Source organism: Sphaeramia orbicularis, chromosome 16, assembly GCF_902148855.1.
Source record: "Sphaeramia orbicularis chromosome 16, fSphaOr1.1, whole genome shotgun sequence".
NCBI classification, from domain to species: Eukaryota; Metazoa; Chordata; class Actinopteri; order Kurtiformes; family Apogonidae; genus Sphaeramia; species Sphaeramia orbicularis.
Window position 1 is genome coordinate 52,366,607 of NC_043972.1, and position 15,053 is coordinate 52,381,659.

A 15,053-nucleotide genomic window follows, 5' to 3' on the forward strand; every position below is an offset into this window, starting at 1 on the left:
CCGACTGCAGCCCAATAACCATTAGATGGCATCTGCGAGAGAAGGGTTTTAAGAACAAAAAACGTCTTCAACGGCCTCGTCTCCTTCAACGCCACAAAATTGCCCATTTGGACTTTGCAAGAGAGCACCAAACATGGGACATTGAAAGGTGGAAGAAAGTTTTATTCTGTGATGACAAAAAATTTAACCTTGATGGTCCTGATGGCTTTCAATGTTACTGGCATGACAAGGAGATCCCACTTAAGATGGTTTCTACGCGGCACAGTGGAGGGGGCGCCATCATGATCTGGGGTGCTTTTTCCTTCAGTGGAACATTGGAGCTTCAGGTTGTGAAGGAGCGTCAAATGGCGGCTGGCTATGTGGAGATGTTGAGGGGGCATCCTTCATGACTGAGGAGCCTGGTCTGTGTGGTAATGACTGGGTTTAAAAACAGAACAACGCTGCAGTTAACAATGCGTGCTAGACAAAGGACTTTTTCCAGAGGAATAATGCCACTCTTTTGGACCATCCTTCACGCTCCCCTGATCTAAATCATCAATCAATCAATGAAATTTTATTTATATAGCACCAAATCATAACAAAAGTTATCTCATGACACTTTACATATACAGGGTGAGTCATAAAAAACGCTCTTTCCATTTAAAGAAATTGTACTGCTAAAACGGAAACACTGATTTTTCTTTTGACCATACAGTCATATTGATGTGGTTATTGAGCATGTCTGGTGATGTAGTCATAGATTTATTGCATTGCATAAGAGAGAGAAGGTCCATTGTTTATTGGGCACTGAAATACCTGCCAACACAATGTATGCCACAGTGAACAAACTTGAAATTGACAACAATTACAGGAGTCGGGGCTTTGCTTTCACACTCAGGACATAGGCCTACATGACAGTGCCCAGGGAGTTTTCATCATGGCAAGACCACAGCGATTGCAGGTATTATTTCCTCATCGAGTTGTCTGTTTGGGTCAGGAGAGAGAGTGGCCACCTAGATCCCCGGACTTGACCCCCCTTAATCTTTTCTTGTGGGGGTATCTTAAAAACCGTGTGTATCAGACTGTTCCACAAACTCTTCAGGAACTCCGAAATCGCATCACGGCTGAAATCCAAGCCCTACGACGAACACGAATGGCAAGAAGAGCTGTGTTAGAGATGCGACAACGAGCACAGATTTGCATCAATCTGAATGGTAGCCAGGTTGAAGGTCGTGCCGGACGACTTCGTTGAGACAAAACATTTTGATGGCGAGTAAACATGCTGTAATGGTTGACAGTTTCAATTTCATTCACGGTGGCACAAACTGTGTTGGCAGATATTTCGGTGCACAATAAACAATGGACATTCCCTCTGTTATGCTATGCCATAAATCAATGATTCAATCGCCAGACATGCTCAATAACCACATCAATATGACTGTATAATCAAAAGAAAAATAAGCATTTCCATTTCAGTGGTACAATTTCTTTAAATGAAAAGAGCGTTTTTTCTGACTCACCCTGTAGAGCTGGTCAAAACCAGACTCTAAATCCAATTTATAGAACCCAACAGAATCCTCCAGGAGTAAACACTTGTGACTGGTGACAGTGGCGAAGAAAACTTCCTTTTAACAGGCAGAAACTTCTAGCACACCCTAATTCCTGGAGGATGGCTGTCTGCCTTGACCAGTTGGGGTTAAAGAGAGAGGGTAAAGGAAGAGAAAAAGAGTGAGAGAGAGAGAAAGAGATTGGGGAAGAAGGGGGAGACACATGGATGCAGTTGATGCACAGATAACTGAACTTGAACTGTCAAAAAGTAGATCAGCTGGTGCTAGTATAATTACCAATAACCAGAACAAATGTCCATAACTGTTAATACTACTACTATAAGTACAAGTATTAACAGTGGATATACTACTACTGCAACTATTACTACAAATGATAGAAACCACTACCATCTATGTACCTATATAATAAACACTATCACAACTATATGGTTAAGTGAGTGATGACGATTGAGAACATTTGGAGATGGATGGCAAGGGAAGTTAACAAAAATGGAAATCACTTCCAGACAGTGGATGCCCTCCATGAAGCCATCTTTACCACTTGGAGCAACATTCCCACTAGCCTCCTGGAAACGCTATCATCATAATCATCATCATCATCAATCATCATCATCAGCATGCTTAAACAAATTTTTGATATGATCAACAAGAACGGTGGAGCTACTCATTACTGACTCCTTTTTTGAAACTTGTATTTCTATTTTAGGGGGGTGACAGGTTTTTTTTTAGCTGTGGTCTTAAACTTTTGGTCAGCTGATGAACAGCCTATTTCAGTTTAATTGTTACCTCCGCCAAGGAGGTTATGTTTTTGCCAGGGTTTGTTTGTTTGTCTGTTTGTTTGTTTGTTTGTCTGTCTGTTAGTGTGCAACATAACTCAAAAAGTTATGGACAGATTTGGATGAAATTTTCAGGGTTTGTTGGAAATGGGATAAGGAAGAAATGATTAAATTTTGGCGGTGAGGGGGGGGTGGGGGGGCCCACGGGGGGGGGCCACTGATCAGCCTTGGCGGAGGTCTGCGCTCTCTGAGTGCTTCTAGTTTTTTTTTGTCTCACTCCCATTTCTTCTTTTTGCATTTTGAAACTCTACGTAGAACCTTTTTAAGATCCAACAGTGCAAAATGTGAATTCTTGCAATTTTTCTACTGGCCTTAAAATTTTGATGATGAGTATATTATGGATAAAACTAAAGAATCACCGTCATGTAACAGAGCTTCTCTGTATTTGTGACGATATGTGTGATTTATGTTCCTTCCACAGGCCTGATGAAGCCCAGATCTCTTTACAAGGAGGCTTCCCTGCTAGTATGCCCCCCCACCCCATGTACATGCCCATGCAGATGTTGTGGTGGCAGCAGATGTATGCACGTCACTACTATATGCAATAGTAAGTAACAAGTGGCTGTAAATGTACCTACTATATCGTTAATACAAGGTATATTTCATTAATTCATTCTCCTCTTCTTCATGTAGTACTACGTTACCATACCTTCACACATATGTACTGCTCCTGTTGTTTCCTGTAACAGTAAAAATAATAGCATTATTGAATGCTTATTATTATTAAATAAGCACCACTCTTACAGGGTTTTTCACCCAAAGTGAAGTGAAGATGGTGCCATCCTGATCCTGTGTAATGTACCTTTAACTACCTTTAGGAGTTCTAAAAAAGATATGCTTACATAGATACATTTCACATTAAACAATATCTTGATGGGTTTTTCTGTTTTGACAACACTTCTTCACTACCACAGAACACAGGTCAGACATATTGTGATTGCAGAATTCCCTATCCTATAGTTTTGATTGGTGGCAACAGTATTGTAAGCTCTTTGGCACACTACAATAAAGCTTGAAAATACTTCCGCCTACACCAGTAAAGTAATATTTCTGTTTTGGAAAAAATACAGCACAGTGACATTGGTTGGAAATGCCTTTATAATTAAACAGATGTTCACTGAATGCAATGTCTGTTTGAAAATAGGGCAGGGTGAATCTGCCAAAAATACCATATAATGATCTTTTCAGGTTGAATTATCCCCTATCTAAAACATTTAAGTTAGAACCAAACTTTAACCAGTTTTCTTTTAGTTTGCTGTGGTTTCTGGTGGCTAGGTCTGTGTGCAATGGCATTTTGTTGATGTATTTGACTAGAAACTCTGCATTTTTACATCACCTAGGGCCAGAATTATAATATTGACAATGTCTTGAAGAAATAAACAATAGTCAGAATTTTCATGTACATGGAGCTGCGGTGTTTTGTTAATTTCCCAGCTAACCCTAACCATCATGGACTTTTTAATAATGACTCAAATCATGTCTCTACATCCTATGTGTAAATCAGACTTTGAGGCATGTTTGAGTTCAGAAGTCAGACCTGCAGCTGATGGACTAATAGTAGTTCCTCATCATAATAAGTTACAGAAACTCCGAAAGTTATTGTGGACTGAAACCAAACACTTTAATGTAGATAGAAGCTAAAGTATCCCTGTAAATGGACTGAAATAAACTAGTGATAATTTATTTGGACTATTGACATGTTCTAGTCACATTAATGCTACAAACCCATAGTTTAGAAGCACTTTGTAAGATCCCATAGTCACACTAATAAAAGGGCAGGTTAAAATGGTGAGAAAGCTTTGACTGCTGTTGTTTGTTTTTAATGACATTGTCTGTATGAGCCTTCAGAAGAGTAGATCACATGACAAATTAAGAAGAATACTAGAAAATGGTGTTTTCTATGACGATCCCCATCAAAGTTAAGTTAAAAGTTGGAAGTCGTACAAAATTTGATGGTGCCATGTATCCTACTTCTCTGTGCAGGAAAAACCCCAACTATACATTTATTACAACCAACTGGTAGTATCAAATTGTGAAGAGGAAGTACTGATGTCAGCTTTGCAATTTCAGTATTTTTTCCCATAGCTCAAAAACTCTGAACACTGAAATATGATAAACTTTCTACATGGTGTAGGAAAGTAGATGTGTTATTTTCTCTTGAACTGGAACATTTCCTCTTCATTTTCTGCAGTCAAGCAGCAGTGGCTGCGTCTCAGCCTCCTAGCGCCCCCCCTTCATCTCCTCCCTCCTCCTCACCCCATCAGCCCATCCAGCCCAATGAAGCAGTGCAGGCCCCGCTGGGTCGTAATGCTGCTCAAAACCCTTTACCAGAGAACCAGCCAGTTAACCCCAACATCCAGATGAATGCACAAGGAGGCCCGGTGCTGAATGAGGATGAGCTGAACCGCGACTGGCTCGACTGGCTCTACACAGTGTCCCGAGCTGGAGTCCTACTCAGCATTGTGTATTTCTATTCCACATTTAGCCGCTTCATCATGGTGGTGGGCGCCATGCTGCTTGTCTACCTGTGAGTATACATTCTGAAATGGTAAAAAAGAGATTTGAAGTAGGCACTTTGTTTGAAGTTCTAATCCTGCCCTCATGAGCTATGACAGTGGGAGAAAGCTGAGAGGGGGGCACAAATGGGGTGCGTAATGCCCCGTTTCCGCTGCGTGGTATCGGCTCGACTCGACTCGACTCAGCTCGGCTCGGCCTTTTTGCGTTTCCATTATGAAAAAGGACCTGGAATCTGGTACCCGGTACTACTTTTTTGGTATCACCTCCGCCGAGGTTCCAGGACTGGGGACCAGATACTAAACCATGACGTGTAAACACTGCAGACCACTGATTGGTCAGACAGTTTTCTCTGTGACCCACCGTTTTGCAAAAAACAGATGCGAAAGTTGACAGTAAACATAGCGGTACATTAATGCACATGATAACAGCCCAAAACTACACCATGGTCGGTCGAGGAGATTCAGTCTTTGGTGGCCGACGTAAAAATTCAGATGAGACAACACGCAACGAGTGAGTTTATCAGCAACTCTCTGAGTAGACAACATGGAAATAACACGCCGCATCGCTATGACGTCCAGGTACTGTAAAGTCGCTAGTATCTTGTAATGGAAACGGTCTCCAGGAATACCGAGTCGAGCCAAGCCGAGTCGAGCTGGTTCCACGTAGTGGAAACGCGGCATTAGTGACTACTGTCGTACATCACAACATTATGTGTCACTCTACCCCCCCCTTTGCTTACGAATTGAGGTCTGTCATGTAATATCACCCCCTATTGCAAATTAGTTTTTGAGTGTGACAGTTGGGCAATGATGAGATGAGGAAGGCTTGATCTTCAGATTTATATAACCTACCACGTCCTCCACATACAGATAGAGGTTCATCATGTTACTTTTAGAATTGCATATCTCCCCTTCCCAAATTTTTTCGGGGGTTTGGGGAAGGGGGGCAGTAGGCTTATGATGCTGTTAGTGGGGCTTTGTTCAAAAAGGGTTGAGAAACACTGTGCTATGGGAATTACAGTAAACACTAGTTGATAACTCAAAAATTGCACATGAACGCCCCCTCACGTCGTATTTTCCACTGACAACTGCAACAATTTTGATACACGAGCTGCCGAGATGAAAATAACCTTTGAACTTTTCAACATGGCCGAGAGCAACAAAGGATTCATCATGAATGGTGAATAATGCCTTTATTAACATTCTGCTGCTGTTAGCTGATGACACCATACCAAATTTGCAAAGAAAATGTTGTAGCAGATGAATTAACATGTCCAGAACTGTTTTACCCAAGTAGCAGGTCACAATAAATTGTGTGTCAGCCATTTTTCATTTCACCCAGCGACAACTTACAGCCTTGAAACAACTCATTTAGTAATTTTGAAATTAACAATATGGAAAAGGATCTAGTTCCCGGTTGCATGTGAAAGCATCATACATGTTTAAAACATGTTTTAATATAGTTTGTGTATGACAATCATTTTAAAAGTGAAGCCTCAGATTGTGTGTAATTTTTTTCCTGCCTCAGGCATCAGGCTGGTTGGTTTCCATTCAGACCTGAGCAGCAAAATGTAAGAGGAGAGAAAGAGGCAGAGCTGCCCAGGAGGAAGCAGAAAGACATCAAGAACATACGGAAATGGTAAGAGAATGCATTCACACAGTGGAATAATCGTAAATATGCTGTCTCTATATAAAGTTTTTTAAAATTCTGTCATGAGAAATGGAACTGCATTGCAGTCGGAATATGCTCTGAAGAACTTGATGTCTTTGATAAGATAAAATAAGATATAACTTTATTTGTCCAAACCATGTGGAAATTTCACAGTTAGCAGGCAGCAGCAGCATACAACAAGCAAGTGCAGAGAAGACAGGTAGACAAAATACCAAATGAGTGAAAATTCAATACGAAGAGGGAAAAAAAGAAGTCTGGTATTTATATAAATAAAAATTATTTACTAGTGGCTGCACATGCACAGATATGGGGGAGGGTTTACTGGAACTGTTATAGAGTCTGCCCAATGTGGTGCTTTAATTCATGACCCTGAGATTAAGAATGTCATGCTTTACTGCCAAGCTTGATTTCATGTTGGTACGACAAGTAAAATTTAGTATTACTCTCCTTGCTTCTGTCTATCAGAATTTAACATTATGTATATCTATGTCATGTCCCTATCTCCTTTTGATGCTTTTGCACTGTTACCATCACTACACTTTCCCTAACTAAATTTATCACTAGACGCCAGCCATCTAGTTATAAATGTTATAAATATAGTTACAAATAGATCTTGAGATGGCTTTTACTGTTTAAAGCCATCAACAATCTTTTGGTGGTTGTACATGACAACAAAAACCCTTTAGCCAAATGTCATTAGCACATTTATTCCATCAGTGACTGAAATCAACACAGCACACTAACAAACACTTCAGTAGTCCACAACAACGAAGTAGGCATTTCACTCTATTGTTTAATATATTAAATGAAAGCATTAGAATTGTACATTATGCTTAACTGTTATACATATATGATTACATATAGACAGGTTTATTTGTGACACCTTTATTTTTTTCCAAGCCTGTATTTGCGGGTTGGTCTTTATTTGTTTGTATCAACCATTATCACCTGCTTGACAACTTTTGTTTTGTATTTGAGGAAATACTTTTCATGTATGTATGAGTACATTTGTTGCAATTTCTGAGGTTAAAGGAGATAAAAGGCTTTTAGTATAGCCAGTAAATGGAGATCAGGTTTCAACCTTGGTTTGCTTTACAGCCAGCATATTTAATCTTTTCTGTAATTTCAACATCATCTGATAATCCCACACATGGACATGGTAAAATGTGCATTAATTGTTCTTTTGGAATTAATAAAGTTTGAAATATCAATCTAAATCTCATGGATCCACCAAATAATTTTTGTAGTCTTCTTATCACAAATGTTTGTCTACATATTAACTAAAAACATTCAATTCAAGACCAAAAGTAAGTCAAAAGTTTACAGTACTAGAAACTGGAATGAGGTGTCATTGATGACTTGTGGAATAGTAGCTCCATATACTGTGGCTAGTTTGTCATTTGATTAATGTAGGTTACCTGATGAATTATTGCATCTGTCTGCAGATATTCACTTCAAGATGAATAGCTGTGTTTTGATCTAGGGCAGTGGTCCCCAACCCCCGGTCCATGGATCATTTGGTACTGGGCCGCAAAGAAAAAAAAATGTGGTTAATATTAAAGCAATTTTTTCCATTAGTCTTGCGGAGATTTTATTTTGAAAAGCGACCGTTTCTTCCCTTACCTCACAACCGCTAGACTCTAGTGCGCCATTTCATGAATCAGTATTAATACAAGCTAAAGAAATGAGCCCAAAACAAAATTCACTGGAGAACTTTTTTGGGAAGAAACGAGGAAATGATGAGGTTGCAGAAGGGTCACAGACTGCCTGCAAAACAAAAAGCTGCATTTAGAAGGAAATATCATGATTCCTGCCTAAGTTACAGGTTCATCGCAACAGGTGACACACAAGCGCCTCCAAACTGCTCCAGCACATCAGTGCATATTTGAGACAACTTCAAACCTCTGTGCATTCTGGATGAAAGTCAAGCAGAATATGCGGATATCACCACAAAAGCCCTGAAAGTCCTTCAGTTTCCAACCTCATATCTTTGTGCGGCTTGATTTTCTGCAATGATGAATTATCAAGAAGTAGACTGGATATACGGAACACAACTGGAGTGTGTGTCTCCCATCACCCCCAGATGGGACCATCTAGTTCAGGGCTTTCGACTAACTTTTTGATTTAGGAGCACTGGTGCTCCCAACTCCAAAAAGTTGGGCGCACCAGCAAAAATCTAGGAGCACCACTATAAAGTTGGCGCCAAAGCGAAACTCTTGTGGATATATCAAGTAATACCCTTACTAATCAATGTTAACAACCTGGAATAAGGTGTTTGAATAGATTTCAAAAGAAAAAAAACGTAATTCTGCTGCATTAAAGTCCTATATTGATTGGTAGAAAAGAACTTTGTGGTATTCTAGGTGGTTCTTAGGGATGGAGGACAAATCACACAATTTGTTAGAGCCAACTGCTTTATTCCACAGATTTTCAGTCATCACTGATGATGTCAACTTAACTGATGACAAATAAATACTTAAAAATAATACTTGCAACCTGTGGTCTTACTTTGTACTCACACTGTGACACAAGACCATGACACATGACTGTTGTACCATACATTACATGGTGACTAAGCACCTGATATGCTCACTCTGAGAGCACTAATGCTTACAAACACATATCATAGAGCTACATGATAGACTCATGTCAGCTCTAACTGGAACCATACATGGTGACTCAGCACCTGGTCTGCTCACTCTGAGAGCAATGACAAACATTAACACTAATAGCCATGATCATGATACAATGACATGACTCCAGTTAACTATATCATTAAGATGACAGAAAATAGCAACAACAGTCTGTTCCGTGATTCACCAATTATGGTCAGCTGATCGTGTAGCAAGTTGATTCGTGAACCATGATCAGCTGACTCTCAGCACGTATGATATCATGGAAATAACCACACCATTACATTGTCGGTGGCCCAACTGCCAGCCAGCGCACTTCCAGGTTCGCACAAGCGGACGAATCACAGGAAGTATAACATTACCGGCACGTGTCAGCCAGCAGGGGAGTTTATTTGATCGCTTGTTTATGCCGGCAGGGCGTTTGTTTTCGCGCTTAAGTCAGCCAGTGTGGTGTTGGGGCATTTTTCTAGCGCTCCTGTCAGCATGTGGCTTTGTTCTGCAGCCCATTTTCAAGGCGCAGGCCTATAACTTTTGCTTAATTTTTGATAGTCGCACCTAGGGATGTAACGATATGAAAATTTCATATCACACTTATTGTGACCAAAATTATCACGGTTATCATTATTATCACGGTATTGTAGAAATGTGTTCAAAATGTTCAAAAAGTACTAATACACACACTGAAATAATATAACCCAGTTGTATTTTGAAAAAAAACAAACAAACAAACTAATGAAGTAACATGCACAATGTACTTTCTGTTGCAGAAACATTCAAGTAATAACATGTAAACAACAAACATACAAATGTGCATTAAAGCTGGCACCTTATGGACACAAGATATCTGCACCAGGGGTGGGAACTGATAGGATTTGATCAAAATCAATGCCATTATCAGTTCTGCTTATCAATCTAATTCCTTATCAATTCTCCTATTGATTCCTGAGGTGTTTTTGATTGTGAGAAAAAAGTAGTTGGACAGGTCATAGTGGAGTTTGTTTGAACATTTTCCATATCAAATCATTCACAGTGTCACACATATCCACTATTGTAGACACACAAACAAAGTGAAACACAGTCATGTTTTCCTGAACTGTTTCATGAACAAATGTAAATATTCTGGAAGAATGAGGATTTAAAACATGTTGGGCTGATCTGATCCAGACTGGTCAGTGGTTCACTCCTGGTCAGTGACAGACCAATCCCTACAGTGTCATATGGTCCAGTTCCTCTGGAGGTCAGTCAGTGGATTTACTGTTGAATGTCCTTCAGTTCATAAAGCCTCCTCTCCTTTGGTTTTTCCACATATCATGTGTCTTTGCACAGTTGAAGTTCACTCATTTGGGCTCATTTGAACTGACATGAGTTTGTCCTGAGTATCTATGTTCAGACGGTTTCGCTGTGGGTGAGGATCTGAATGAGTGGGGGCCAGGGATGGTTTAACGCTAGCGGGGACCGGGACTGTCTGCTCGCTTGCTAGGACGGACTGAGTCCGTGCGCGTGCTTGTTCGGACCAACCCGCAGTCGGACGGACGGGGTCCGTGCGTGCGCGCTCCGACGGAGTCGGACAGACCGGGTCCGTGCGGGAGCCCCTATCCCCGAATCTTTGCAGCTCTGTCCCTGCAGGTGCTTTCTGCCATGTTTTCAGAGGCCAAACATTACAAACTGCGCACACACGCCTGGAGTGCCGCTGCTTCTTCAGGAAATGAACAGTACCGTGAGTTTTCTAGGTGCGGTAATCGAACACGGTTATCATAATAATTACAGTTTAAATGGTAATACTAACCGTCGGAAATTTTACCGCAGTTTATCATTATACCGGTTATTACATCCCTAGTCGCACTAGTGCAACGGTGATTTCATATTAAGTCGCGCGTCCAAAATTATTGGCGCATATGCGCCTATTTCGGTCGCAATCGAGATCCCTTTTAGTTGCAGGGAAACAAGTCCACGGTTCCGACTGATCTGTGGAAAAATTTCATGCATGAAACCGGTCTGTAGTACAAAAAAGGTTGGGGACCACTGATCTAGAGCACAGGTGTCAAGCATATGGCTACGCTGTAACAAATTACTGAAAAAAAACAGTAAATTTTGTACAGTATCATGCTGTATTTGTAAATACAGTATAATGCTGTAAATAATGAGGTCTTTAAGGAGGACATTTAAAACAGTAAGCTACAGTAAAATTTGACAGTATTCCACAGTATTTTCTTCAGTTCCTCCACTGCTGTCCGCCCAGAACTGCTCTGAACAAAGTCATCTGGTATCAAGTCCCACCAGCTCATTTAGAAAAAGATTCAATCTAATGAATGTTAACTATAGACTTGCTGCATCAAAGGTTAGTGGTTCTTTTACGAAGCAGAAGGAAAAAATAAATACAGAAAAAACGACTATTTTCCCCCGGACCATCCAGCACTGGAACAGAGGCCACCTGATGCTTTCATCCTTCTGTACCTACACTGTCATCACTCCATCCTGCTCCAGTTGGTCATTTATCAGGTAAATGTGATTTTATCTATGGAACTGTCACCATGCTGTGGCATTTTGGGTTCATTAAACATTAAACTGCCTCCATAAACCGCGTTCCCACCGGATGCAACTTGCGCGGTGTAACAGGCGGTTTAATACTGCTTCATATTTGGGGGTGTTAGCCTTATGTAGCTAACATGCAGCTAATTTAAGCTGAAGCATACTAGCTAGCTGTGAAGTGGACACAGTTAAACTAAACAGCGTGTCAATTTGCGTGGTTTTCACTGCCCCAGGGTTAAATTTCTAAGACATTAAATCTGTAAAGTGGAATTTACTAACTTGGACATCCGTGTTAACTGAGATAATTAATCACTGTTTTAATAAAAGTAAGTGACTAAGGCTAATTTTTCCCTCTTTGTTGGGCAGTTTGTATAGGATGTGTAGCATTATTGAATGTCTGTATGCTTTATAGCTCTATAAACACAGTGTCATTCATAATGGATCTACCATTGTCCAAATGTCTTCCACTGCAGCTGATACTGAGCTCACCCTGACCCTCCAGCCAGTCCCAGACTAATACTGCTGGGAAGTGTCTGTATGTATGTGTTTATGTGAGGATGTGTGTCAGTCTGTGTCTGTCTGTCATTCAGTCTGCCTATTAGCTGTCTGTCTATATCTGAGTAATAAAATAACTGCTTTTGCCCTTCCATGACAGTGTCTTGCCACTGTAAGACAAGAATAGCCATAAGTGGTTGCAGTATAAGTTATGATACCAAATTTAAATAAAGTACGAAAAAAGTATAGAATAGTATCACTCAGAATTTTGGGTTCATCCTAACCAATTTTCATACCTTACAGTGACTACATAGGTTCTTGGTAAACAATATATCTGATACTGTTTTGGGACATTAATCTCAATTCTTGTCTCCATCAGTTGCAGGTGATGAAGTCACATCTGAAAGTTGGATGATGAGCATTGAAAGCCATGTTGTCTGTGAAGGCCTCCAACCAAGCTTCATCTCAATGCTTGCTGCTGTTGCAGTGAATTTAATAAAAGCTCAGTGTTATAATGTCATCTCTTGTTTGAGCTTTTTCTAGCAATGTTTGTGATTTTGTATTTTAAAATGTAATTTGAAATGTTAAAATCCTAGCTTTTTGCTGTGTTATACTGTAAATATTACATTAAATACGTTTTACAGTAATATATTGTTTCTTTGAATACAGTAGTTACTGTAAAATGCAGCAACTGTGGCTAACAGTATTTTACTGTAAAAGGAACATTATATACAGCCCAGTACCGTAATACTTTTTACAGTAAGAAACTGTAATTGTAGATTACAGTAGAGATATTGTAGAATAACAGTAGCATGCTGGCAACTCTAGCTGCCAGTATTTTACTGTTATTTAACGGTACAATTTGTTACAGTGTAGTGGGCCTAAACCATCCCACCAAAGAGTCCAGTCCGGCCCATGAGATGAATTTGTGAAATGATAAAATTACACTGATGATATTAACAATCAACTGTGTCACAATTATTTTACTTCAGGTTCCACATACAGACCAATTCAATCTCAAGTCCAGTAGACCAGTAATAACCTATAAATATCGACAACTCCAAATTTTTCTCTTTTAGCATAAAAAAAGTAAAATTACATGAAAATGTTTACATTTAGAGACTATCCTTTCATAAATAAATGTGAATAATCTGAACAAATATAAACAACCTTAAATGTCTTAAGAGAAGCAGATGTAATTTGACCAATATTCTGCCTGTTACTAAATGTTTTGTGTATTTGTAGATCCAGTGTGATGCACACTGGATAATGCACATGTAAATGATAAACTGAAGCATAATATGGTTAAAATTGCACTTAAATTTGTTAAGATGTTTCAGGTTCTTCATGTTATTCACATTTTAATGAAATTTTGTAGGTGTCAATATTTTCATAATGTAATTTTTTTTCACTGCTATTATATTACTGGTCCAGCACACTTCAGGTCATATTGGGCTGAATGTGGCCCCTGAACTAAAATGAGTTTGAAACCTCTGATGTAAAGTAAATGGATTTCTATGTATAATGTTTTTTTTTTTTTTTTTGGGTTCAAATAGACACTTTCATAATGTTAACTTCCCCCTCGTACAGTACCTCAGTATTAATAAATCTGGCTGTGGACACATTATGCACATCCATCTGCCTTGCTAGTCATATCTGCCATATCTACCAAGATGATATTTTTATCTGCCACATAAAAATTAACTATGCCTCTTACTTTAGGAACGTCTGATGGATGATGGGATGGAGGATGATGACAGTGATGAGGAAGGAGCTGGGGGTTCTGATGATCAGGCCCAGGCTGCTGCTGCAGCTGTTGCTGCTGCTGGTGGACTCCCAGAACCAGGCTTTCTTACCACTGCGTGGTCTTTCATCAGCACCTTCTTCACCTCACTTATTCCAGAGGGACGACCCCACCCAGCCAACTAGAAGAGCCTGCCCCTCTGCTCTCTGATTCCCCATAGATCATCATCTCATGACACCCTGCTTCCTTCTCCTGCCTGCCAATGGGCGTCTATATGCAGGATGTGTCCTGTCCTCTTAACTGTCCTATTGTCATACATCAGAAACTGTTGACCTCAGACCACACAGCTCATCTCCTTGGTAATAGACCTCCTCATGCTGTCAGTAAACAGACTGGGACTGTAAATAGGTTACTGTGAAGAGCAGACATAATGTGTCTGTGACCTCTGGATGAGGTACAAGAAAGTAAGAAGAGAGTACCTGAAAGATAACACGTTTGTGCTTGAGCAGAGGACATTTTTAATTGATTGTGAACTTGATCTATGATTATGACAAGACCCTGGAGGGAATGGTCTTCCGTTTTATACAGTGATAAAGTCAAGTAAAGTTAATCAAACTGACTGAGATCACAAACACACAAACTGAATCAACATTCTCCCTGAAATATGAGGGAGAAGTGAGTCTTAAACCATGAAACACCACATCTGTAATGACATTTTCATGTGCACATGACGTGCATAAATACATTGCAGCTATTGAAGCACATAGTTTACCACTTTATGTATGTGAACATTATCTATTTACACATACGAGTATGTATATGCATCTTTAATTCCTGTTATTATGCTTTTTTGAATAAAAGCCTCAGCAGTTTGTCTGTTTGTCTTTTGTGCAGGTGTACTGACTGTCCAGCAGGCAGCAGCATTCACACATGTACAACTCAGAGGTATAGGACATGATGATAAATGGCCCCCTCTTATATAGTAACCCCAAATATTTAACATTATTTTACCAGTGGTAAATTATTAAAGAGAATTTATACTCAAGAATAAATAAAGTAATAATTCTTAACGATACGCACA

The 15,053-nt window shown here is 39.8% G+C and overlaps 1 protein-coding gene across 1 annotated transcript in view; it reads left to right on the plus strand.

The window, feature by feature from the left end:
* herpud2 (HERPUD family member 2) overlaps positions 1–14,845 on the plus strand; it is a 47,630-nt gene extending 32,785 nt beyond the window's left edge. The window contains 5 exon segments of the mRNA XM_030157629.1: positions 2,805–2,930; positions 4,575–4,910; positions 6,428–6,500; positions 6,503–6,538; positions 13,951–14,845. Coding sequence (XP_030013489.1) covers positions 2,805–2,930; positions 4,575–4,910; positions 6,428–6,500; positions 6,503–6,538; positions 13,951–14,157 — 778 coding nt within the window. The 3' untranslated portion in view covers positions 14,158–14,845.
* The last annotated feature ends 208 nt before the right edge of the window (positions 14,846–15,053 follow it).